General features: G+C 39.2%; 1 protein-coding gene across 6 annotated transcripts in view; it reads right to left on the reverse strand.

The window, feature by feature from the left end:
• The window catches only part of NLN (neurolysin), a 100475-nt gene that overhangs the window by 32296 nt on the left and 40985 nt on the right, over positions 1-27194 (reverse strand). For all 6 annotated transcript variants that reach the window (XM_027100985.1, XM_027100986.1, XM_027100990.1 and 3 more), the window contains 5 exons: positions 26051-26199; positions 17374-17481; positions 14748-14850; positions 13972-14132; positions 1386-1521 (listed from right to left, as the gene is read on the reverse strand). In XM_027100985.1, coding sequence (XP_026956786.1) covers positions 1386-1521; positions 13972-14132; positions 14748-14850; positions 17374-17481; positions 26051-26199 — 657 coding nt within the window. The remainder of the gene's footprint in view (positions 1-1385; positions 1522-13971; positions 14133-14747; positions 14851-17373; positions 17482-26050; positions 26200-27194) is intronic.

Raw genomic sequence — 27194 nt, forward strand, 5'->3', positions numbered from 1 at the left:
TATGTATTTATTTTCCACAATTTGCTACATATGTAAGATAAAAAGCATTGCTTCTGTAAGGGGAATCCCCATAGTGTGAGGTGAAGGCAGCAGCTTGAGCAGTGCTGTGAAACAAAAAGAGGAAAATGATGGAAGATATAGAGAGATGTAATTCTGATTAGAGAGAAAACTGCTTTTAAAAAATTAAGTTAATGAGGTATTGTTAAGGAAAATTTTCAGTATACACAATCACCACTAAAGGAAACATTCTCACCAAAACTATTAACTCCCCAAGCCAATCTCTTGTATACAATACATCAGAACAGATGGCAATTACTGGTTCACATCTCTGTTGTTTCCGCTCAGCGGAAAATTCATTGAGTAAAGAACCTTGTCTTAGCCCTTTCTATAGTCCAACTGTGTAGCACGCACACTAATACAGGGCAGTTATTTCATAAATGTCTCATGAATGAATAAATGAATTATATAATAATGAATAGCTACTATTTGTGCAACACCTGCTACATGTCATATGTGATGTCAGCATATACATTAATAATTCAAGGTGTGGCCATAGAGAACACAGAGGACTAAAGTGCAGGCTGCATGCTGATTTTGACACATTATTAATCATCTCCAACTTTAAGCTAATAAAATTATACACTAGTTGTTAAAGGTGAATAAACTCTGAAAGGGGTCAATGAGAAAGTTAAAAAATAAATCATACTCTGGTAAACTCTGATTAGAGAAGATTAAAACAAAAATTAGTATTTTTGCAACGGTTACGTTATTCAACCATTTTCACTAAAATGAAAAAGAAAACCAGAGTGACTTGGAATAGTGACACTGAGATTGAGAGGGGTAAGGGTGATAGAGTGTCACTGACTAAATGTCATGGACATAAGCTCTATGGTTTTGAAAAGATTAATGAAAAAGTGATTTTAAATGAATGTGAAGATAGTTATTAGATAACAATTTTGATGCTTATTATTTTATATTCTTTTATGCATTAACAAGTGGCTTCTGGAATATAAAATATTTTTTTGTTTCTATATGCTCTATTTTCATTTATGTCCTGTCAGCTTATTTCATACAACAGGCTAATCCTCTCTCTGTAGGTCCCTAGACATCTTCTTAGAAATTAATATAAAAATCCCCATCAAGATACAAATAGAATGAAGCAAGGACCATAACAGTAATATAAACAATGAGCAACTCTTAGGGCCAAGCACAGTATCTAACATATAGTAGGTGACCAATACATTTCTCTTGCATGAATGAAAAGCAGAATGTTCTCAAGGGCATATTAAGTTCTGAGGCTCTCTGTCAAGTTGGTACTATGCAGCAAAACAGTCACAGAAAAAGAGAAATGGCAATATACAAGGGATTAAGAAAAGAAGACTAACCTAGAAAGGCTGTTACGTGGCCTGTACTCTTCGCAGTGTTCATTTCAAGGACAAAGTCAGCATGTGTGCTATAGCCGAGCAGTTTGGCTACTTTCGTCCGCAGTGGGAGGAGCTGATGCAGGATTATGGTGTTTTCCTGGTAATAGACAACAATAGTAAAAACCAAAATACACAGTAATCAGAGGAGAGAGGGGGAAGATGGCGGAAGGGTAAGACGCAGAGATCACCTTCCTCCCCACAGGTACATCAGAAATACATCTACACGTGGAACAACTCCTACAGAACACCTACTGAAGGCTGGCAGAAGACCTCAGACCTCCCAAGAGGCAAGAAACTCCCCACGTACCTGGGTAGGGCAAAAGAAAAAAAAAAAAAAAAAAGAAAAAACAGAGACAAAAGAATAGGGACGTCACCTGCATCAGTGGGAGGGAGCTGTGGAGGAAAGGTTTCCACACACTAGAAGCGCCTTTGCGGGTGGAGACTACGGGTGGTGGAGGGGGGAAGCTTCGGAGCTGTGGAGGAGAGCACAGCCACGGGGTGCCAAGGGCAAAGCGGAGAGATTCCCGCACAGAGGATCAGGGCCGACCAGCACTAACCAGCCCGAGAGGCTTGTCTGCTCACCCGCCAGGGCGGGCGGGTCTGGGAGCTGAGGCTCGGGCTTCGGTCGGATCGCAGGGAGAGAACTGGCGGCATCAACACAGCCTGCAGGGGGTTAGTGCGTCACAGCTACCCGGGAGGGAGTCCAGGGAAAAGTCTGGACCTGCCAAAGAGGCAAGAGACTTTTTCTTCCCTCTTTGTTTCCCGGTGCGCGAGGAGAGGGGATTAAGAGCACTGCTTAAAGGAGCTCCAGAGACAGACGCAAGCCGCGGCTAACAGCGCGGACCCCAGAGACAGGCATGAGACACTAAGGCTGCTGCTGCCACCACCAAGAAGACTGTGTGCGAGCACAGGTCACTCTCCACACCTCCCGTCCGGGGAGCCTGTGCAGCCTGCACTGCCAGGATCCCGGGATCCAGGGACAACTCCCCCGGGAGAATGCACGGCGCGCCTCAGGCTGGTGCAACGTCATGCTGGCCTCTGCCGCCGCACGCTCGCCCCGCACTCCGTACCCCTCCCTCCCCCCAGCCTGAGTGAGCCAGAGCCCCCGAATCAACTGCTCCTTTAACCCCGTCCTGTCTGAGCGAAGAACAGACACACTCCGGCGACCTACACACAGAGGCAGGGCCAATTCCAAAGCTGAACCCCGGGAACTGTGCGAACAAAGAAGAAAAAGGGAACTCTCTCCCAGCAGCCTCAGGAGCAGCGGATTAAAGCTTCACAATCAACTTGATGTACCCTGCATCTGTGGATTACATGAATAGACAACGAATCATCCCAAACTGAGAAGGTTGGCTTCAAGAGCAAGATTTATTATTTTTTCCCCTTTTCCTCTTTTTGTGAGTGTGTATGCTTCTGTGTGAGATTTTGTCTGTATAGCTTTGCTTTCACCATTTGTCCTAGGGTTCTATCTGTCTGATTTTCTTTTGTTTTTTTTTACTTAAAAAATTTTTTTTCTTAATAATTATTTTTTTATTAGAATAACTTTATTTTATTTTCTTTTATCCTCTTTCTTTCTTTCTACTTTTTCTCCCTTTTATTCTGAGCCGTGTGGATAAAGGCTCTTGGTGCTGCAGCCAGGAGTCAGTGCTGTGCCTCTGAGGTGGGAGAGCCAACTTCAGGACACTGGTCCACAAGAGACCTCCCAGCACCATGTAATATCAAATGGTGAAAATCTCCCAGAGATCTCCTTCTCAACACCAACACCCAGCTTCACTCAACGACCAGCAAGCTACAGTGATGGACACCCTATGCCTAACAACTAGCAAGACAGGAACACAACCCCACCATTAGCAGAGAGGCTGCCTAAAATCATAGTAAGTACACAGACACACCAAAGCGCACCACCAGACGTGGACCTGCCCACCAGAAAGACAAGATCCAGCCTCATCCACCAGAACATAGGCACTAGTCCCCTCCACCAGGAAGCCCACACAACCCACTGAACCAACTTTAGCCACTGGGGACTGACACCAAAAACAACGGGGGGCTTCCCTGCAGGCACAGTGGTTGAGAGTCCACCTGCTGATCCAGGGGACACGGGTTCGTTTCCCGGTCCAGGAAGATCCCACGTGCTGCACAGTGGCTGGGCCCGTGAGCCACGGCCACTGAGCCTGCGTGTCCAGAGCCTGTGCTCCGCAATGGGAGAGGCCACAGCAGTGAGGGGACCGCATACCGCAAAAAAAAACCCCAAAAACCAAAAACAAAAACGGGAACTACGAACCTGCAGCCTGCAAAAAGGAGACCCCAAACGCAGTAAAATAGGCAAAATGAGAAGACAGGAAAACACACAGCAGATGAAGGAGCAAGATAAAAACCCACCAGACCTAACAAGTGAAGAGGAAATAGGCAGTCTACCTGAAGAAGAATTCAGAATAATGATAGTAAAGATGATCCCAAATCTTGGAAATAGAATAGACAAAACGCAAGAAACATTTAACAAGGACCTAGAAGAACTAAAGATGAAACAAGCAATGATAAACAACACAATAAATGAAATTAAAAATACTCTAGAAGGGATCAATAGCAGAATAACTGAGGCAGAAGAACGGATAAGTGACTTGGAAGATAAAATAGTGGAAATAACTACTGCAGAACAGAATAAAGAAAAAAGAATGAAAAGAACTGAGGACAGTCTCAGAGAATTCTGGGACAACAATAAATGCACCAACATTCAAATTATAGGGGTTCCAGAAGAAGAAGAGAAAAAGAAACAGACTGAGAAAATATTTGAAGAGATTACAGTTGAAAACTTCCCTAATATGGGAAAGGAAAAGTTAATCAAGTCCAGGAAGCACAGAGAGTCCCATACAGGATAAATCCAAGGAGAAACACATCAGGACACATATTAATCAAACTGCGAAAAATTAAATACAAAGAAAACATATTAAAAGCAGCAAGGGAAAAACAACAAATAACACACAAGGGAATCCCCATAAGGTTAACAGCTGATCTTTCAGCAGAAACTCTGCAAGCCAGAAGGGACTGGCAGGACATATTTAAAGTGATGAAGGAGAAAAATCTACAAACAAGATCACTATACCCAGCAAGGATCTCTTTCAGATTTGATGGAGAAATTAAAACCTTTACAGACAAGCAAAAGCTGAGAGAGTTCAGCACCACCAAACCAGCTTTACAACAAATGCTAAAGTATCTTCTCTAGGCAAGAAACACAAGAGAAGGAAAAGCCCTAAAATAAAAAACCCAAAACAGTTAAGAAAATGGTAACAGGAACATACATATCGATAATTACCTTAAATGTAAATGGACTAAATGCTCCCACCAAAAGACACAGATTGGCTGAATGGATACAAAAACAAGACCCATATATATGCTGTCTACAAGAGACCCACTTCAGACCTAGAGAAATGTACAGACTGAAAGTGAGGGGATGGAAAAAGATATTCCATACAAATGTAAAACAAAAGAAAGCTGGAGTAGCAATTCTCATATCAGACAAAATAGATTTTAAAATAAAGACTATTAGAAGAGACAAAGAAGGACACTACAAAATGATCAAGGGATCGATCCAAGAAGAAGATATAACAATTGTAAATATTTATGCACCCAACATAGGAGCACCTCAAAACATAAGGCAAATACTAACAGCCATAAAAGGGGAAATCGACAGTAACGCAATCATAGTAGGGGACTTCAACACCCCACTTTCACCAATAGACAGATCATCCAAAATGAAAATAAATAAGGAAACGCAAGCTTTAAATGATACATTAAACAAGATGGACTTAATTGATATTTATAGGACATTCCATCCAAAAACAACAGAATACACATTGTTCTCAAGTGCTCATGGAACATTCTCCAGGATAGATCATATCTTAGGTCACAAATCAAGCCTTGGTAAATTTAAGAAAACTGAAATTGTATCAAGTATCTTTTCCGACCACAACGCTATGAGACTAGATATCAATTACAGGAAAAGATCTGTAAAAAATACAAACACATGGAGGCTAAACGATACACTACTTAATAACCAAGTGATCACTGAAGAAATCGAAGAGGAAATCAAAAAATACCTAGAAACAAATGACAGCGGAGACAAGACAACCCAAAACCTATGGGATGCAGCAAAAGCAGTTCTAAGAGGGAAGTTTATAGCAATACAATCCTACCTTAAGAAACAGGAAACATCTCGAATAAACAACGTAACCTTGCACCTGAAGCAATTAGAGAAAGAAGAACAAAAAAACCCAAAGTTAGCAGCAGGAAAGAAATCATAAAGAGCAGATCAGAAATAAATGAAAAAGAAATGAAGGAAACGATAGCAAAGATCATTAAAACTAAAAGCTGGTTCTTTGAGAAGATAAACAAAATTGATAAACCATTAGCCAGACTCATCAAGAAAAAAAGAGAGAAGACTCAAATCAATAGAATTAGAAATGAAAAAGGAGAAGTAACAACTGACACTGCAGAAATACAAAAGATCATGAGAGATTACTACAAGCAACTCATGGCAATAAAATGGACAACCTGGCAGAAATGGACAAATTGTTAGAAATGCACAACCTGCCAAGACTGAATCAGGAAGAAATGGAAAATATGAACAGACCGATCACAAGCACTGAAATTGAAACTGTGATTAAAAATCTTCCAACAAACAAAAGCCCAGGACCAGATGGCTTCACAGGTGAATTCTATCAAACATTTAGAGAAGAGCTAACAACTATCCTTCTCAAACTCTTCCAAAATATAGCAGAGGGAGGAACACTCCCAAACTTTTTCTACGAGGCCACTATCACCCTGATACCAAAACCAGACAAGGATGTCACAAAGAAAGAAAAGTACAGGCCAATATCACTGATGAACATAGATGCAAAAATCCTCAACAAAATACTAGCAAACAGAATCCAACAGCACATTAAAAGGATCATACACCATGATCAAGTGGGGTTTATTCCAGGAATGCAAGGATTCTTCAATATATGCAAATCAATCAACGTGATACACCATATTAACAAACTGAAGGAGAAAAACCATATGGTCATCTCAATAGATGCAGAGAAAGCTTTCGACAAAATTCAACACCCATTTATGATAAAAACCCTGCAGAAAGTAGGCATAGAGTGAACTTTCCTCAACATAATAAAGGCCATATATGACAAACCCACAGCCAACATCGTCCTCAATGGTGAAAAACTGAAAGCATTTCCACTAAGATCAGGAACAAGTCAAGGTTGCCCACTCTCACCACTCTTATTCAACATAGTTCTGGAAGTTTTAGCCACAGCAATCAGAGAAGAAAAGGAAATAAAAGGAATCCAAATGGGAAAAGAAGAAGTAAAGCTGTCACTGTTTGCAGATGACATGATACTACACATAGAGAATCCTAAAGATGCTACCAGAAAACTACTAGAGCTAATCAATGAATTTGGTAAAGTAGCAGGATAGAAAATTAATGCACAGAAATCTGTGGCATTCCTATAAACTAATGATGAAAAATCTGAAAGTGAAATCAAGAAAACACTCCCATTTACCACTGCAACAAAAAGAATAAAATATCTAGGAATAAACCTACCTAAAGAGACAAAAGACCTGTATACAGAAAATTATAAGACACTGATGAAGGAAATTAAGGATGATACAAATAGATGGAGAGATATAGCATGTTCTTGTATTGGAAGAATCAACATTGTGAAAATGACTCTACTACCCAAAGCAATCTACAGATTCAATGCAATCGCTATCAAACTACCACTGGCCTTTTTCATGGGACTAGAACAAAAAATTTCACAATTTGTATGGAAACACAAAAGACCCTGAATAGCCAAAGCAATCTTGAGAACGAAAAACAGAGCTGGAGGAATCAGGCTCCCTGACTTCAGACTATACTACAAAGCTACAGTAATCAAGACAGTATGGTACTGGCAGAAAAACAGAAAGATAGACCAATGGAACAGGATAGAAAGCCCAGAGATAAACCCACGCACATATGGTCACCTTATCTTTGATAAAGGAGGTAGGAATGTACAGTGGAGAAAGGACAACCTCTTCAATAAGTGGTGCTGGGAAAACTGGACAGGTACATGTAATAGTATGAGTTTAGATCACTCCCTAACACCATACACAAAAATAAACTCAAAATGGATTAAAGACCTAAATGTAAGGCCAGAAACTATCAAACTCTTAGAGGAAAACATAGGCAGAACACTCTATGACATAAATCACAGCAAGATCCTTTTTGACCCACCTCCTAGAGAAATGGAAATAAAAACAAAAATAAAAAAATGGGACCTAATGAAACTGCAAAGCTTTTGCACAGTAAAGGAAACCATAAACAAGACCAAAAGACAACCCTCAGAATGGTTGAAAATATTTGTAAATGAAGCAACTGACAAAGGATTAATCTCCAAAATTTACAAACAGCTCATGCAGCTCAACAACAAAAAAACAAACAACCCAATCCAAAAATGGGCAGAAGACCTAGATAGACATTTCTCCAAAGAACATATACAGACTGCCAACAAACACATGAAAGAATGCTCAACATCATTAATCATTTGAGAAATGCAAATCAAAACTACAATGAGAAATCATCTCACACCAGTCAAAATGGCCAGGATCAAAAAATCTAGAAATAATAAATGCTGGAGAGGGTGTGCAGAAAAGGGAACCCTCTTGCACTGCTGGTGGGAATGTGAATTGGTACAGCCACTATGGAGAACAGTATGGAGGTTCCTTAAAAAACTACGAATAGAACTACCATATGACTCAGCAATCCCACTACTGGGCATATACCCTGAGAAAACCATAATTCAAAAACAGTCAAAAAAAAAAAAAAAAAAAACAGTCATGTACCAAAATGTTCATTGCAGCTCTATTTACAATAGCCAGGAGATGGAAACAATCTAAGTGTCCATCATCGGATGAATGGATAAAGATGTGGCACATATATAGAATGGAATATTCCTCATCCATGAAAAGAAACGAAATTGAGCTATTTGTAATGAGGTGGATGGACCTAGAGTCTGTCATACAGAGTGAAGTAAGTCAGAAAGAGAAAGACAAATACCGTATGCTAACACATATATATGGAATCTAAGAAAAAAAAATGTCATGAAGAACCTAGGGGTAAGACAGGAATAAAGACACAGACCTACTAGAGAATGGACTTGAGGATATGGGGAGGGGGAAGGGTAAGCTGTGACAAAGTGAGAGAGTGGCATGGACATATATACACTACCAAACGTAAAGTAGAGAGCTAGTGGGAAGCAGCCGCATAGCACAGGGAGATGAGCTCGGTGCTCTGTGACCACCTAGAGCGGTGGGTTAGGGAGGGTGGGAGGGAGGGAGACGCAAGAGGAAAGAGATATGGGAACATATGTATATGTATAACTGATTCACTTTGTTATAAAGCAGAAACTAACACACCATTGTAAAGCAATTATACTCCAATAAAGATTAAAAAAAAAAATCCAAAATAAAGGTTAATACTTAACTGGATCCAAAGCACTAAAAAGAAGAGTTTCTACATTACTTTCAGGTTGGTAAAACTGTCAAATATTTTTAGACCATCTCAGCTTATAGTAAATTATTCCATTTCAGTGTTACAGACTTTTTTCTGGATTCATGATCCAATTTTATTTCTGAAATAATTGACTTTTTAAGTCTCAGGAGATAGCTATGAGGGTCTTAACGAAATTTTAGGTACTGTTAAATTTGAGTAAAAACATATTCTTTTTTTTTTTTAACATCGTTATTGGAGTATAATTGGTTTACAATGGTATGTTAGTTTTTGCTTTATAACAAAGTGAATCAGCTATACATATACATATATCCCCGTATCTCTTTCCTCTTGCATCTCCCTCCGTCCCACCCTCCCTATCCCACCCCTCTAGGTGGTCGCAAAGCACTGAGCTGATCTCCCTGTGCTATGCGGCTGCTTCCCGCTAGCTATCAGTTTTGCATTTGGTAGTGTATATACGTCCATGCCACTCTCTCAGTTTGTCCCATCTTACCCTTCCTCCTCCCCGTGTCCTCAAGTCCGTTCTTTAGTAGGTCTGCGTCTTTATTCTCGTCCTGCCCCTAAAAACATATTCTTAAGGACTATACTGATTCCACATTTAGTCTCGTCAATACTGCACAAAATATTGGTACTTATAATTTTTCTTTTATTGTGGTAAAATATACATAATAAAAAATTTACCACTTTAACTTTGCACCCATAAGTATGGCTATTTAAAAAAAAAGGAAGGACTTCCCTGGTGGCACAGTGGATAAGAATCCGCCTGCCAATGCAGGGGACACGGGTTCGAGCCCTAGTCTGGGAAGATCCCATGTGCCGCAGAGCAACTAAGCCCGTGTGCCACAACTACTAAGCCTGTGCTCTAGAGCCCACGAGCCACAACTACTGAGCCTGCGTGCCACAACTACTGAAGCCTGCACACTTAGAGCCTGTGCTCCACAACAAGAAAAGCCAGCGCACCGCAACAAAGAGTAGCCCCCGCTTGCCACAAGTAGAGAAAAGCCCACGTGCAGCAATGAAGACCCAATGTAGCCAAAAATAAATAAATAAAATTTTTTTTTAAAAAAAAAAAGAGAAATAATAAATGGTGAGGATGTGGAAAACTTGGAACCTTTATATCTGATGAGAGTGTAAAATGGTACAGCTGCTGTAGAAAACAGTATTATGATTTCTCAAAAAATTAAACATAGAATTACCATATGATTTAGAAATTCCACTTCTGGGTATACATCCCAAAGAAATGGACACAGAGACTCAAACAGGTATTTGTATACCCATGTTCACTGCAGCATTATTCATAAAGCTAAATGGTAGAAGCAACCTAAATGTCCATCAATGGATGAATGGATAAAGAAGATGTGATATATACATACAATGGAATATTATTCAGCCTTAAAAGGGAAAGAAATTTTGACACATGTGAAATTATGGATAAACTTAGAAGACATTATGCTACGTGAAATAAGTCAGTCACAAAAGGACAACTGCTATATGGATTCTACTTACATGAGGTTCTTAGATTAGTAAAATTTACAGAGACAGAGAGTAGAATGATGTATGCCAGGGGCTGGGGCTGGGGGGATGGGGAGTTAGTGTTTGATGGGTACAGAGTTTCAGCTGGGAAAGATGAAAAAGCTCTGGAGATGTATGGTGGCGATGGCTGCACAACAATGTGAATACACTTAACGCCACAGAACTCTATGCTTAAAAATGTTCTAGGGATTTTGCTCAAATTATTACAAACATTTTATATATTTTATTTGCATTAAAATGCAAATAATGATATTGCTTTATTGTTTTCTTAACAATAAAGGAAAAAATAATCTCCTAGAGGAAGTAAATAAACGTTGAGGTCAAAGAAAAACTACTATTAAATCATCCAATTATTTATAGACATGCTTCTAAGGAAGATCACACTCCGAGGTCAGACTACCAGGGTTCAAAATTTGACTCCACCATTTACTAGTTGTCTAATTATTGGCAAGTCCCTTAATCTTCCTAAGCCTCAGTTTTCTCATCTGCAAGACGTAGATAATAAAAGTAGCTACATCGGGCTTCCCTGGTGGCGCAGTGGTTGAGAGTCCGCCTGCCGATGCAGGGGACACGGGTTCGTGCCCCGGTCTGGGAAGATCCCACATGCCGCGGAGCGGCTGGGCCCGTGAGCCATGGCCGCTGAGCCTGCGCGTCCAGAGCCTGTGCTCCGCAACGGGAGAGGCCACAACAGTGAGTAAGCCCGCATACCGCAAAAAAAAAAAAAAAAAAAAAGTAGCTACATCATAGGGTGATCATGCAGATTAAGTGAGAATATAAGTAAAATGCATAGAAAAACGCCTGGCACAACAGCAAACACCATATAATTATATTATTATTATTTTAAAACAAGAATGGAAACATGGATATGAGAAACACATAATACAATTCTCCAAGTTCTAAAGTTAAGTAGTTTGAGTCTTTCAAAGTAGTCTTGGCCCTGTTCTTCAGTTTCCCTAGACCTTCTCCCTAGACTGCCAATTTTTTCCTAATATCAATTCCCCCATTCTTCCTTTCAGTAACAGAATTCTCTGAGTTTTTGCTAGACACACAGTCTCCAGACTACCTTTCCCAGCGTTTCTTTTTTTTTTTTTTTTTTTTCCCAGCCTTTCTTAAAGCTAGCTGTGGCCATGTGATACACAATGGGACAACGGAATACGAATGAGATGATAAGTGAAATTTCTGGGTCATCTCTTTATAGATGCTTGTCTTGCTAGCTGTGAACTGAAGATGAGAACAATGACCTTGGAAGCCACATACTAAGGACAGCAGAGCTGTCTTCCATCTCTGGACCCCTCACCTCTGTACTGTTAGTTGCAAGAGAAATAAACCTTAAAAAAAAGTGTAGTAAAACATACCTAACACAAAATATACCATTTTAGCCCATTTTTAAGTGTACAATTCAATGGCACCAATTATAATTTACACTGTTGTGCAACCATTACCACTGTTTCCAAGACTTTTCTAACACCCTAAACAGAAACTTGGTAACCATTAAGCAATAATTCCCCAGTCTCCCAGCCCCTGGTATCCACTAATCCTTTCTGAAGAAAAATAACTTTTAGCTTATTTGAGTCACTGTGCTTTTGGTTGACCTTGCACATTTTATTTAACCTGAAGCCTAATACCCACAGAGACTAACAGTAGGAATAGGGTGCTGCTATAACCAAAATGAAAAATGTACAGGAATGGAAGGTGAGGACACAGATGCTGTCAAGCGGGAAGCTGGTAATCCTCATGATATCATGGATAACATTTGTTAAAATTGTTGCTCGTCATAACTTGGAAGGCAGGCCAGTCACCTACTGAGTCTTAGCTCTAGGGTAATTGTTTGGGAAAACTAATAATGTTGGTGTCTGTTTGTTGGTATTTGTTGCTTTTGGAAAGATTGATTACATGAGAGACAGCTCAAGTGAGCTGTCAGTTTGCAAAGATGGAGGGAAAAGAGTTCTGCTAAGAGAGCTTCTGCCTGTGGCCCCTGATGTGGGGCTTCAGGTGACTGGAAAAGGTAATTGCTCTGTTCTCCAGAGACCAGGAGAAAAGACTGCCACTCAGAGTTACTGAACTGTGAAGATTAGTGTGAGGGTGCTGCCTTCTTCCTCAAGCCTACTGTTGCAGGGGGCCCTGAAGCAGACCACATTAAACTGAAGAACAGCAGGATGGACACCATACAGGAGCCCGTATATAAGAAAAGATATGGTGGATTTGAGGACTATGACGAAAAGCGGTATTTGGGTGTTGTTATTTTAACATGAATCTGATTGGAAGCAAACAGATAAGAAAGCGATTAAGTTTCTGAGGGAATTTTATTACCAAAGATATCATTAAGCCTGGCCTACAAAAGCAACCCCCTGGCTTCAAAACTGGCATCAGCAGGAATCTATACCAGCAGCTGCCCAGGATACATGGTCATGGAGGGTAATGGACAAGAAAGAATTCCCTGCAGGCAAAACCAGGGGCCACGGCATACAATTGCTAAAGGAATTCCTGCTAGAAAGGAGACCCAAGTAAGTCCAACGGGCTATCCCAGGAACTTCACCAGAGCTCGGAATCTTCACAATTCCTGCCAAATTGTTTCTGAAAATTGGTAGGGGCTTGCTTTGTTTCCCATTCTTTCCTTTTCCAAATGGGAGTCTTTAGTGTGGTTTTCTGTTCCTATTCTACCACTGGGTACGTGTTGGAGGTGAGCGGGCCAGACAAGTTTTCTAACCTTTCACATGCGGCCAGATCACGAGAAGGTATAACTGGGGAGGACCGTGTGCCACTCACAGATCCTGGTCTTTGAGCTAAAGGCAGTAACTGGTTGGGATCTGACATATGGTGAATGGGTTCTATGTGGGGAAAAAAGGGTGCTCAAGATTACTAGGATAGCCAGAGAGGCAGACTGTGGTGAAGCTGGCTAGTTGACTCTTAGAATTCATTTCTAATTCTTCCTTTTTTTCCTTTTAGTAATAGAATGCCCTCAGCTGAGCAAATGGCTACCAACTGAAGACTATATTTCCCAGTGTCCCCTGCAGCTAGATACAGTTATATGATGGAATTTGGGTCAATGGGATGTGAATAGAGTTGATGGACGTCACTTCCAGGTCTTCTTCTTAAAGATGCTTGCTCTGTGTTTTATTTTCCCTCTTCCCAACAGGCTGGAAAATGGTGACAACTGCCTTAGAAGTCACTTGTTGAGGAGAGAGAGGTATCCCGCCAGCCCTGGACTGTTGACTTGGAAGAAGAATACAACTTTTAGTTTCTTTAATCCATTCTATTTGTATTAGAACAGCTTAGCTTATGGCCATACCAAGCAGGTTGCCAATGAACAAGGAAAAAGGTGTCTTGTAAGTCTGAGGATTTAGGAGGCATAACCTTCACACAAATAGAAATTCACACAGAGGAATCAACCTCTGATTCAACATTGGTAAACAAAGCAAATATTTTTCTTAAAATTTTCCATAAAAACAAAAGAAAGACAAACATTTATAGTACCTCTTTGCATCTTGTATTAAAAGCCATTTCCATCTTCCTTCTGGTTTCAGGGATACAACATTTCTTCATGACAGGAAAGTAGTGTGGATATTTTAAGGTAATTTTATACTTGTCATCATCTGTCTTTTCCAAACTGTCAATGAAATCATCAGGAAGAGCACCTGCAAAAAAATCATTTTCTCATACTTCAATTTTTCCACTCATTATTGGTTTATTTAGCATTGGCATGGTGCCTTTAAGAAGCTCTAGGAATTTTGTGGAGTAACTGAAATTCAAGTAAAATAATGACAATCCTTATAATATCGCTTTGACGTTATTGTAATGGGGGTGGCAGTTAGAGGACAGGTAGCCTGGGAGACGGTAATTCAAAATATGAACAGGCTTCAGTGTGCACTTGTATAGATGGCATTTTGATGAAGAACAGGCAAAATTAAGCCAAGAAAAATCCATCACAGAATAAGGAAAGACTAGTTTAAGTTACAATGTAGAGGACATTGTGGGGCAAAAAAAAATTCAAAGCACTGAAGGCTGTTAAACGCTAGCATGAGTTACCAAGAAAGATTATGAAATTTCTTCTGGACTGTCTCTAGAAACAGTATACATTCTTATAGCCTAAAATCTAGATGTGGTTTGGTTGTGTTTTTTTGTAGAAGGGGTGGTGGGTTCTGTAGAAGGTACATTTTAAAAAGAATTCTTCTAACTTTGATTTGGCAAACTGTGAGATGACATTATTTGCCTAAATTACAGATTTAATCTAAAAAACAACAACACTTTACCAAGTTCAGCCTTGGAAAATTCAAGGAAGGTATCATCCTCATTGAGGTTTTTGTTAAAGTCAATACATAGCTCACTCATTCTTTTCTTCATTGCTTTAATTTCCTGAAACAAAGATACAAATACAGGACCTTAACAATAAAATGAAATTTTCATTTTTATTGCCATCAGTCAAGTAAGTTTCACTTTTATATGAAGACTGGGTTCTGTACCCAACTCTCAGGAAGTACTTTCTTAGAGATGCGCTTGATACCATAGTTTTCTGCAATCTTCTACATTGTGTCCCTGAGTATTTGTATGTAATATGTACAAAAAAGCAATCCTGGTGATGTGTTAGAAATTACGCGTAAATTTGTAAGAACTAAATACATTGAGGAGGTATAGTCAAAGCAAAGTCTGGCATATAGCACATACACAATAAGTAGCTTGCTGAGTGAATAAATGAATCTAGTAGCCTGTTAATAATTAACACTTCTAATCTTTCCAAATTCTAAATTTTAATTTGGTAAATCAGTATTGGGTACTGAAGTAAGCCAAGAGCTAAGAACTGAGTAATTACTTCTATGGTTCCTTTGGAAAACAAGATATGTCTTAGTTTTATAGACCGTTTGCAAATAAAAGCAATTTATGGGCCCTAACATTTACATAAAAAGTACTAGGTAGGAAAAAAAGTATTAGTTGGGAGATCAAAGGAAGCAACAGAAAGAACACCACAAGAAAACACATGAGATAATTTATTAACCTGTCCCACTCTTCTAAAAGTGCTAGATAATAAAACTTACATAAACCACACACTTTCTCAAAGTATGCTTCTGACCAGAAGCATCAACATCACCTGGGAACTTGTTAGAAATGCCCTCTTTCTTTAAAAAAAAAAAAATTTATTTATTTATTTATTTTTGGCTGCGTTGGGTCTTTGTTGCTGTGTGCGGGCTTTCTCTAGTTGCAGCGAGCGGGGGCTACTCTTCATTGCAGGGTGCTGGCTTCTCATTGCGGTGGCTTCTTCTGTTGCGGAGCACGGGCTCTAGGCATGTGGGCTTCAGTAGTTGTGGCACACGCGCTCAGTAGTTGTGGCACGCGGGCTCCAGAGCACAGGCTCAGAAGTTGTGGCGCACGGGCTTAGTTGCTCTGCAGCATGTGGGATCTTCCTGGACCAGGGCTCGAACCCGTGTCCCCTGCATTGGCAGGCTGATTTTTAACCACTGCACCACCCAAGTCCAAAAATGCCAATTTTGAGACCCATACCAAACCTGCTGAAACAAACTCTCAGAGGTGGGGCCCTGTATAATCAGAGCTTTAACAAGCCCTCCAGGTAATTCGTATACACAATAAATTTGAGACTTAACACATACTGTGCAGTGTCATTTTTGGACACTCTGGTCGTGTCCCCAGCTCCCTTCCACTTCTCCCCAACTCTACAGCAGTCATGCAACTTAGGTGGGACTGGATCCTATCTGAAGTCCAGGGTGTGACCTCTACACCAATCAGGTAATCCCATCCTCACTGCAGCAGTGACTGGTTCAGGGAACCCAGGCCTGGCATTCCCCTGACTAAAGAAGGATTCAGGATTAGGCATGTGATCCCATCTGGGCCATTTAGACATGAGGGGAGGTCTAATGGAGGCTTCTCTATGTCCTTCTGGATGGTGGGGTTTTTATATTTGCAGCCATTTTAGTAATAAAAGGAAGCCAGCCTTTGGATAACTAACACTGAAGGAGACAGAGTAGAGAAATAGAAAAATCAGGTGGCCAATGACACCACTGAGCATCTGACTCAAACTAACTCCTGAACCCCAACTACCTCTGGATCTTCCGCTTAGACAAGCAAATAAAATTCTTCTATTGTTTGGACTGTTTCAACAGGGTTGACTAATATAATGTTCATGAAGGCAAAGCGAGATCAGTCACACTTCTCCTGTAACTAGGATGAAGAAGATACAAGGTGTCTGAAGGGCATTTTGGTGGAGGAAAGGTGCCCACATCTCAGTGGTGCTTTCACATGTATCTACCATGCTTACATCACTCGGTTTGAATTTCTTTCCAACTTATTTCCAGTTCTACTGGCAAGAAGAATAACCTGGAAATAAATCATGGGTTATATATCCTGTCCAGAAGAATGAGTTAATTCTGCAGCTGAGTTTACTTCTGAAACTGAGAGATCTGAATGGTATTAGACAAAGGAGAAAGTCTGAAAAGCTAATCTCTCCGCCTTTAAGGAGCATATATCACTCACAGGGTACTCCATTCCAAAATGCTGGTTTGAAAACTCTCCACCATAGGGATTTTATTACCAGTGCCCTATCTCTTTACGAACAAGGGGTAAGAATACAAATCAACTATTAAGATCTGAACTAGCACTAGAGCAGGGAAAATAAGCCTGGCACACATGAAACAAATAAAACCTTGACAGGATTAAAGAACAATTAAGTTATCAGTTGTTTGTCAGTCATCATGAGGTTAATAGGAGTTGTGGAATTTAAAATCGTTGACTACTAAATACGTTGTAAACTGATTTGTATTATGGGTTATATCCCATATTACAAACACGTGTTTCCCTATTTCCTATTTTTTGTTGTATTTTGTTTTATTTATTCTTTTGTTGTCTAATAAGAAAAGGAAACAAACTCACATTTTGTACTTGTTCTGGAAGATGGAGCCCATTCCTTTTCCCCATTTTCACTGATTTTTCCAAGTATCGTCTGGCTTCAGGCTTTATCTTTCCCAGATCACACGTTTCCTGAAATTAAAGAATGTGACAACCTCTTTGATTTCTGTTACAACAGTGCATGGGTAAATTATAAACTATGAGGCCACAGCAAAATTTATTCATCATCTCTGGTGGGCTATGAAGCACATAGGTGATTATGAGGCAGGTCTTTTTGAAAACCTATGTTCTTTTATGCTTTAGTGAGCTTCTGCTTATTTAAAACTGAAAAATTAAATAAATAAAAAGCTAACCAGAATTTCCTTGCTTTGCATCAGAATCAAGCGTGCCTGTACCACTTGAAAATGTGATAATAGGGAACATTTGCATAATCTCATAAAACATTCTTTATGACTGAGTAGTCCTTTTCACAAAACATATTTCTTATCACAAATCATCTGGATTTAATTTTCTATCGTTTGCTAACCTGGTTCCACTTGAGAGGCAAAAATAGAAATAATGGGCAAATTCTACAAAAATGGAGAGGACTCTTTTGCCAACATACTAAACAAGGACAGCTGGATAGAACCCCAGCAAAAGGCTTACAACACTTCAAAAATGCCTTACTGTCATTTGGTAAGAGAGATCAAGGGACCACATCAAGCTGCATATGGACAAGTATCTGGGGAAAATGAGTTAGCACTGCACAAAGAGGAGGAGAGCTGGACAGTACATGTGAACCTACATGTAGCAACACAAACAACACTCACTCAAAAGGACGGAGGGCCCTAAAGGAGAGTGGAAAATTCCCCCGGCCACAGCAAGGTAGTAAACATATCAGATTTTTCCAAGTATCTTCAAAACACGTGGCAGAATATACATGGCATATCTGGGTGGCTGGTTAGTTGTGGTCCTTGGGAGGAAAGGGGCTCCAGACAGATTCAACAGGTGCAAAGGATTCAGTGTGGTTGAGAGCCAACGAGGGACTTCTGTCTCTAGAGCCTTAGAGCCCTCTCAGCCTCAGAGACCTACTCTGGTTGCACTCTCTCCGTGAAAGACTTGGGCTGTTCACCCCAAGCTTTATATTTTCCCACCTAATCAGATCTTTAAAAGGACTGTGCTTAGCTTTAGAGTCTGCATTTTAGACTGCTGGTAAAAGGCTCTTGCTGCAATAGGTCTGTCATTTTTTATATTTTGTTGCAGCAGGTAAACAGAGTTGTATTTTAACTGAGGGTCCTACTTAATACAACAATCTGTATCTCACTTTACCTGCCAATGAATAATTTTGTCATAGTACTAAAGCACTTGTTATGCATATATTACTCACAGCTTCCTCTGAGTTTATTCTCAGTGGGGGCAGAGAACTGTTAGACCCCTTTTTCCATAATAACCCCTTCTTCCATAATAACCCCTTCTGTGCCCTTGGAGAATTTCTGAGCACGCTGGCATGAGTGGAGTGGGAACCCTCCCTAGCTGGTACTGGCACATACTGGGATCCCGGCAGCAGGTGCCTGCAATGGCAAGAAACCCAGAATGGCTAGGGAGATAGCTGGGCTGTGGGCTGATTCCCTCAGAGACGGCCAGCAGTTCAAATCATAGTGTTCATATGGATGTGATTAACGTGGGTTGACTGAGGCTGGCTTTAACAGCACCAGGAAGTCTGTTCTGAGATATGGGGCATGGCAACAGGAGTCCCTAGACAGGATGATACTCCAGGTTGTATGGGGAGAATCTAGGCAGTAGCTATATGCAGTGGAAGAGAGGAAAAAAAAATCACTGGTGAGCAGGGCCCGGCAAGGGTTGGGTACACTGTGAGGACCCAAGTGATCAGGTTGAGGTCCAGAGCAGGGGACCTTCCCACCTGGGCAGTGGGCCAAGGCAGAAGTAAGGCACACAGCTGGACAGCAGCATGGGTTTTTGGGTCCCTGGCATTCACCTGGTCACATGTGGCCCTGAGCTTAGGACAGAGGCTCATCATAATCCTCACCAGCTGATGTAAGCAGAATTCTTACTCTACGCCAATGCTTGATCAGGATGGGCTCTCATACTCAGTGGGCCTGGACTTGCCATATCTGGGAGCAGCAGGGCTGCTACTTCAGAAAGCCTGAAAGTGTACTCGGCACAGTAAACTCAAAACTCTTGGTCTAAATTAGGTAAAACTACCTATCTCCCCAAAGAGGTAATCCAAGTGTAAACAGGTAGAAGGATGTTCTGAGAAAAATCAGCTCTGAATTAGGTCTAATTAAATATGAACAAATTACCTGTACTGAAATATTCGACTTACCACAAAAATGACACTTAGCAAAAATCTGATTCAATTATATCCAGACACCCTTTGCCAGTCAGACTCTGAGGTCTTGGGAAATCTCCGGAGGGCTCTGGTAGGAGTAAAGCATGTCTAAAATGTGCTTCTAAAGCACATTCCTGTGCCAAAGCTGATCATAATAATATTCTCCCTTATAATCTCCAGGCAAGGTCAGAATTCCTGCCCAAGGATTTTCTAAGAGGGAATCAGCCAACACTTCTACACTGCTCTGCCGCAGTTGCATCTTCCTTCCTGAAAAAGAATTTAATCCCCTTGAATCTGAACCAGGTCTCATGCCTCTTTGGGGGAGTAGGGAGCTAAAGTTCTCTGAAGTAATTTTCAAATTTATATAATCTGACAGCAGGGGATCTTATTTTAAACTCTGTGATGACAAGATTTAGTTTTCCCCATCTTCCTCCTATAACTAAGAACTTTTATATAAAAGTGTGAGTGCACACACACACACGTTCTTACATGTATGTTTATATACTAATTTCACAGACAAGAAAACTAAGGTTAAATGATTTCTCCAATATCACACAGCTGTTTAGTGGTAAAAATGGGGATAGAAATAAATTCTTTTATATTTGCAGTGTCTTTCCCTTTTTTTCATTTTGCTTTGACATTTGCTGTCAGGTTTCTTTCTTTTTTTTTTTTTTTGCTATCAGGTTTCTATCCTACTACTGTGAAGAGGATGTTCTTAGGCAGCTGCCTACACTCTGGACAGGAGGGCTGCAGAAAGGCCTCTTGCTGACTCCTAACTCAATACCCTTTCATGAGTCTCTGCTTTTGAGTGGGCCACAGGCAGAGTGAGGACACGGAGAGGGGTACCGCACTGCATGAAGACACATTTTAACTGAGACTAGTTCTGTTCCATTCAACAACCATTTACTGAGCTCCAATTTATGTCAGGCACTAGGAAAACAAAGATGAATATCCTTGAGTCTCTTTAAGTCACATGAAGGGAAAAAAAGATATATCAGCAAATAATGTTAATATCATGTAGTGAGTGAAAAGAGAGTAAGTATTGTACTTGAGAAGCACAAAAGAGGGACAACTGGCTAACGGGGAAACTAAGGCAAGGTAGTTGATGCTTTATATAGGATCCCTTGGCTTTTAAGAGCCTGACAAAGGTACAAGGTTCAGTAGTATTATGACCAATGACTAGACTTACGCATTTCAAAATCAAGAAGGCATGGTAAGTAGAGGGAATTACCACTGCTATGTTGAAATTTGGACAGAGCTTTTCCTCTTCAAAAAAAATTTTTGTTTTTTCTCTTTTTTTTTTTTTAAACCGTGGTTTTAAGGCACTGATTCTTCCACAGCTGGTAGATCACATGCTTAAAAGCATCTATACTTAATCCTGTGACCTATTCATTTACACTGTAACATTAAAACTTTTGTTTAAATTACTAATTGGCTAAGACGAACTGGCAAAGACCAAGTTCCACAGCTCTGAAAAAAATATAAATAATATTACAATAGGTAATTGTAGTTCTCAATTTAGCTTGTATAATTCACTCAATTTCACTAAAGAATCCCTTTCCTGTACTTACTACTCAGTAGGCCACTGGAATAAAATATTACAGGCCTGGATTGTTTCAACATGGAGACATTGTACATTTTTTTATCACCAATGTGGCTTTTTTGATCTTTGCAGGCTTTTTAGCCAATGATCGAGAAGCCTTTGTCAGCCCAGGGAAACACCAAGACTTGAGTCCATACTGCTGGCTTTTGATACCTGGACATGTTTTAGCTAAAGGGATGAGGACATCCTTGTTTTTCACTTTTTTTTTCTTCTAGAAAATTCAGAATTAATTTTAGAATTAAGGATACATTAAATGTTATATGTTTTTGTAATATTTGAAATCTACAAATGACTATAACTACATATATATGTTTTGAAAACAAATTAAATCCACCCTTAAACTTATGAAATACAATATTAAAACACTATTGCCTTTATCTATGTAACAGGTAACCACTCTCTTGAATTTTGTGTTACACATTTTCTTCCAGTATTACCACTTACGTATACATTGTTTAGTTTTGCTCCTTTTTGGCCTTTTTATTATTTTTTTATTTTTATTAGTACAAACCTTTTATTTTTAAATGATATCATGTTGTATGCACTGTTCTGCAATTTCTTTTTTCTTTCGTTGTTCCTAAGATTCAGCCATGCTGTTGCATGTTGCTGTAGTTTATTTCCTTCACTGCTATAAAACATCCCATTGTAAATCTACTACAATTTATTGCTCCATTTTCCTGTTGATGGAAATCTGAGTTGTTTCAGTGTCTTGCTATTATACATAATGTTGTTACGAATACATGTCCCATGTCACCTGTGAACAAATGCAAACCTATTTCTAGGTAAATGCTGAGGTGGGGGTGGGGAGGGTATGCTAAGTTATGGAGAATGTAAGATCCAACTTCATAATATTAGATTTTTCTCCGAATTAGTTATTATTATTATTTAAAAAATAATTTTACACCTTTACTAGCAGTGCACAAATATTCCCATTGATTCACATCCACACAGATACTTGGCATTGTCAGACTTGTTCATTTTTGCCAATCTGGTGAGTGAAAAATGGTATCTTATTGCAGTCATTATTTGAACTTCCCTGACTTAATGAGGTTAAACATCTTTTCATATGTTTAACTGCCATTTGTGTTTCATCTGAAATACCTTTCATGTCATCTGCCCATTTTTCTATTGGGATGTTCGTCTTTTTTACTGATTACAGTAGCTCTTTATAAATCCTAGGTATTAATGCTTTGCTAGTTTCATTTTTTTTTTTTTTTTTCAGTACGCGGGCCTCTCACTGCTGTGGCCTCTCCCGTTGTGGAGCACAGGCTCCGGACGTGCAGGCTCAGCGGCCATGGCTCATGGGCCCAGCTGTTCCGCAGCATGTGGGATCTTCCCGGACCGGGGCACAAACCCGTGTCCCCTGTATCGGCAGGCGGACTCTCAACCACTGTGCCACCAGGGAAGCCCTAGTTTCATATTTTGTAAATTTCTTTTTTTTTTAGTATTTGAGTATTTTTTTTGTATTAGTGCCTTTTCACTTTATTAATTAAAGTTCTTTATTTTAATGTAGTCATGTTTATCAGCCTTATATTTTATAGTTAGCACTTTTGGTGTCTTAAGAAATACTTCCCTGATCAGATATCATAAAGGTATATTTCTATATAAACTTCCAGAAGCTTTAAAGTTTAACTTTTTAACACTTTAATCCATTAGGGATTGTTTTTCATTTAGTTGTGAAGAGCAATCCAGTATTTTTTACCCCACATGGATAACCCTTGTCCTTGCATCAATTACTGAAGGCCTATTTTTTGGATCTGTCACTGTTTCTCACTCTAGTTTGAAGAACATTTATTAAGTGTTTACTGTACTTTGTACCAGGCACTCTGCCAGAGATGCAAAATAGAATCAAATGCGACACGTCCCTCCCTTGAGGGTTTTAGTGTAAAGTCTACATGATTTCTGGCAAACATTTACCAGCCACTTCTATGGCTCCTGGAAAGTTACCATTTCTGAGCCTCAGTTTCTCTACTAATAAAGAGGGATACTTCACAAGATTGGTATAAAAGTTAACTTAGATAACTATATTGCTATACAAATGTAAAGTAGTATTACTAGCCACACTTGGGAAGGAGGTAGGAAGACTACAGCACACTGGTTAGTCTCATGCTCTACTATGATTTCATCTATCCATTTAGTCAACAAATTGCTTATTTTAAAGGTTTTGAAACATGACTGCAAATCAGATGATACTTCCTAGACTGTGATGTGGTGGCCCTTGAATCCGGGTAGATCGTAGCGACTAGTCCATCAGTATGGTATTGCAGAAGTGATGCTACATGACTTCTGAGACAGGTCATAAAATGCAATGCAGCTTCTGTGTAGTTTATTGTAACATCCGCGTTGAAGCCCTCTGTCTCCATGAAAGAAGTCCTACCACCCTGACGCTGTCATGCTGTGAGGAAGTCCAAATTAGCCTACATAAAGACACTACATGGAGGTGCCCTAGGGGGACATGAAGACAGAGATAACTGGTTAGCCTCTACATGCTCCAGCTCCAGCCACCACTGCCTGAAACCACATGCAAGGCCCCAGAGTTGCCCAACTAATACCTTCCTGAATTCCTGATCCACAGAAACTATGAGAGAACATAAAATGATTGTTGCTATGTTCAGCCACTAAGCTTTAGAGTTACATATTGTACATCAACAGATAAATAGGATGTTTACTGAGCACAGATTTTGCATAAAGAACTGTGGCAAAAGTAATTTCACATTTCTATTCATCAATATTAAGTGAAAAATAACATAAGAGCTAAAATAACATTTTATCTCTAATTAAGATAATACATTTGATTATTGCCTACATTGGTGGTATCTTGAGACCTCCATATTATTCAGAGCACCCTCATTTTAGGAGAGCATGCCTGAAATTGATGACTCTACATAAATTTAAAATCCTATTACCCAGCCTAAGGAAGGCTTCATGTATTATATCATGGTAGCCCTATTTTATTTACAGTGTTACAGGAAAAATTAAATACAGGATTTAGATATATCTAACTTTGTCCTTTAGTTATGAATGGGATGAGATTTACCATCTATTAAAGTGGCCAACTCTAGCAGAAAACTGATTCTGATAGTTCTAGATTTTAAAAAATACTGACTAAAAAATGTAACTATTTCTCAAGGAAGGTATTTAAATTCACCAAATAAGCTCCAATTCATAAACAAACACAATAGTTATTTTTAAAATTATTCTGATGTAGCCTTAACATTCTAAATGCCCCTGAAATTGTTCACACAATAATCCACATGTATGAGAATAAACTCCTGTGGAAAGAGGAAACATTATGGAACTAAATCTGAAACAATTACAAATTAATATAATAAAACACTGAAGTGAACCAGCTCAAGTCAATGAACAAATCTGATACATGCACTGGTGTTTATGAGGTCACTTACAGTGTACTAGGCTGCTGTCTCGTCTACTACACAGGCAGCAATTTGTTCCCAAATTTAGTGGGATCAGAGGCCAATACATACAATATTTAAAAGTTTAACAAAGAAATCTAAAGTGACAAATCTCCCATATCTTGATAACATTTGTAAGAATCAGAAACAGTGGAAAAGTAACAAAAACATTAGACTCAATAACATTAAGATTGCAATACCTTTTTGAGGCTAGAAAATCCCAAATGAGAACTTAGAAGTCAGGATGAAAAAAGAATTAATCAAAGGAAATTAGAAATGTGGGGGAAAAGCTCTACAGTACATATATAATGTCCAGATAGAAAAGAAATTAGATTGTTTTGGGATTAAATAAAAATAGGAGACTATAAGGGCCATGATTTGAATTGTACAGAATAACAAGTGAAGCTAAAAGTTGAAAAGAGAATAATTTAACTAGCAAAAAATAGTCATAGTTATTTTAATTTGTTATTTTTACAGTGCCAAAGATGAACAATTATGAACCATCATAGATGAACATAAATTAAGGGTGAAAAATGTTTGTCTTACATTAGAAAATAGGCAGCATGTACGTCTTACATGCCTAAATAAATTCTGGATTACATATTCTACAGTGAGTTACAAATAAAACATTTGAAATAAAACTGCTTTTTATTTCAATTCCTGTCATAACTTGCTAAAAAGAACACAAATTTTGAGATTTTGCATATACAACGTGCAAAATTAAACAAAAATGCCTAGGATTGTAAAACACTGGTTGTTTTCCAAACTAATTGCTGAGTTCCATGAAAATAAAAATTCAAAGCAAAGACATGATGAAAATGCTAGGAAGCAAACCAACATCGTTGATGAAAAGACCTGAAATACTCAAGGCAGACCCACTTAGAGCTTTCTTAATCCATAATTTCTGTGAGTCCTGAAAAATGTAAGGATGACAGATAGGAATGTCTCTGGCATGCAGCATCAACAGTATGTCATCATTATTGTGGCCAAAACCACATGATATTTATAGATAACTCAACTCCATTCGTTTCTAGTTGATCTGATCTAATACAAACCTTGCAAAATTTTGAAAATTCAAAGAGGTTTTTACATCAAACCATTAAGTTCATGATGGCTAAAAAGCCTTAGATTTATGGATGTACACTCTTTTAATACTTGGTCTTAAAAATTTTAAGTGAATGTAATTAGTAACTTAAAATAAACCTAAGTGATATAACACTATGTTGTGCCCACTATCATAATAATTAGAAACAAAATCTAGGAACATTCAAATACTTTTTATCATTGGTCAAAGGTTTTTACTTATTTATTGTCAGTTTTTTTTTTCCTTTTAAAGGGAATTATAAGATCATTTACCTTTAAATGAACAATTCTCAGAAAGATATCTTCTCTCATGCTCATCTCGATATCAAAACGAGAAAGTCTTTTGTCTGCTTCTGTACTTGCTGCTCGTACTTCTTTGTCAGAGGAGACGTGCTGGGGAAAGTCTAGCATGGTTCGTTCCACTGTTAACAGAGGAAAAAACCATAAGGACTCATTAAGTCAGTATTAAGCAAAATACCTTGTACCTAGATGAATGATTATCCGAATATAAGTTTTTCATCACATACTTTCCATATAGGCTCCTAGGGCTATCAAGAAACAGCATCTAACACAGGACTTGGCTATTCCTGGGGCATTGTTAGGAACAATAAGGGTGTACAATGAGTACTTACCAAAGGATGTTTAGTGTGCAATTTATTCACTGGGAATGTAGGAAAAAAAAGATGTAGTCCTTTTTAAAAAAATTTTTATTGGAGTATAGTTGATTTACAATGTTGTGTTAGTTTCAGGTGTACAGCAAAGTGAATCAGTTACACATGTACATATATCCACTCTTTTTTAGATTCTTTTCCCATATAGGCCATTACAGAGTACTGAGTAGCATTCCCTGTGCTATACAGTAGGCTCTTATTAGTTATCTATTTTATATATAGTAGGGTGTATATGTAAATCCCAATCTCCCAATTTAAAAGATGTAGTTCTTGGGGACTTCCCTGGCGGTCCAGTGGTTGAGACTCTGTGCCTCTATGGCCGGGGGTACGGGTTCGATCCCTGGTCAGGGAACTAAGATCCTGAATGCTGAGCGGTGTGGCCAAAAATAAAGAAAAGAAAAGATGTATTGATAGTTCTTATACTGAGGCATTTTATAGTCTGGGAGTCGGGGGTAGGGAACAATACATGAAAAGATAACAATACAGGACAGAGCAGCTTAGCTGTCAAATGAATGGGACAGAAATTCAAAGTCTGCAATACCGAGGGCTGGGGCATTATGCCATGCCTTGTGGAGAAGGCTGGATCTTAGAGGATGGGCGGGGTGAGAGGAAGAGCTCAGTTGAGGACTGGAGAAGTAGAGACTGAAAGCATGGGGACTGGCAAACAAACAGGATGTTTAAGAAACAAGTAGGCCTATTTAGTGGGATGGGGCTTGTTTAGAAAAGAAGTTCTTAACCTTTATGAC

Source organism: Aethalodelphis obliquidens, unplaced genomic scaffold, assembly GCF_003676395.1.
Source record: "Aethalodelphis obliquidens isolate GAN/ISIS:26980383/991018 unplaced genomic scaffold, ASM367639v1 scaffold4, whole genome shotgun sequence".
NCBI lineage: Eukaryota > Metazoa > Chordata > Mammalia > Artiodactyla > Delphinidae > Aethalodelphis > Aethalodelphis obliquidens.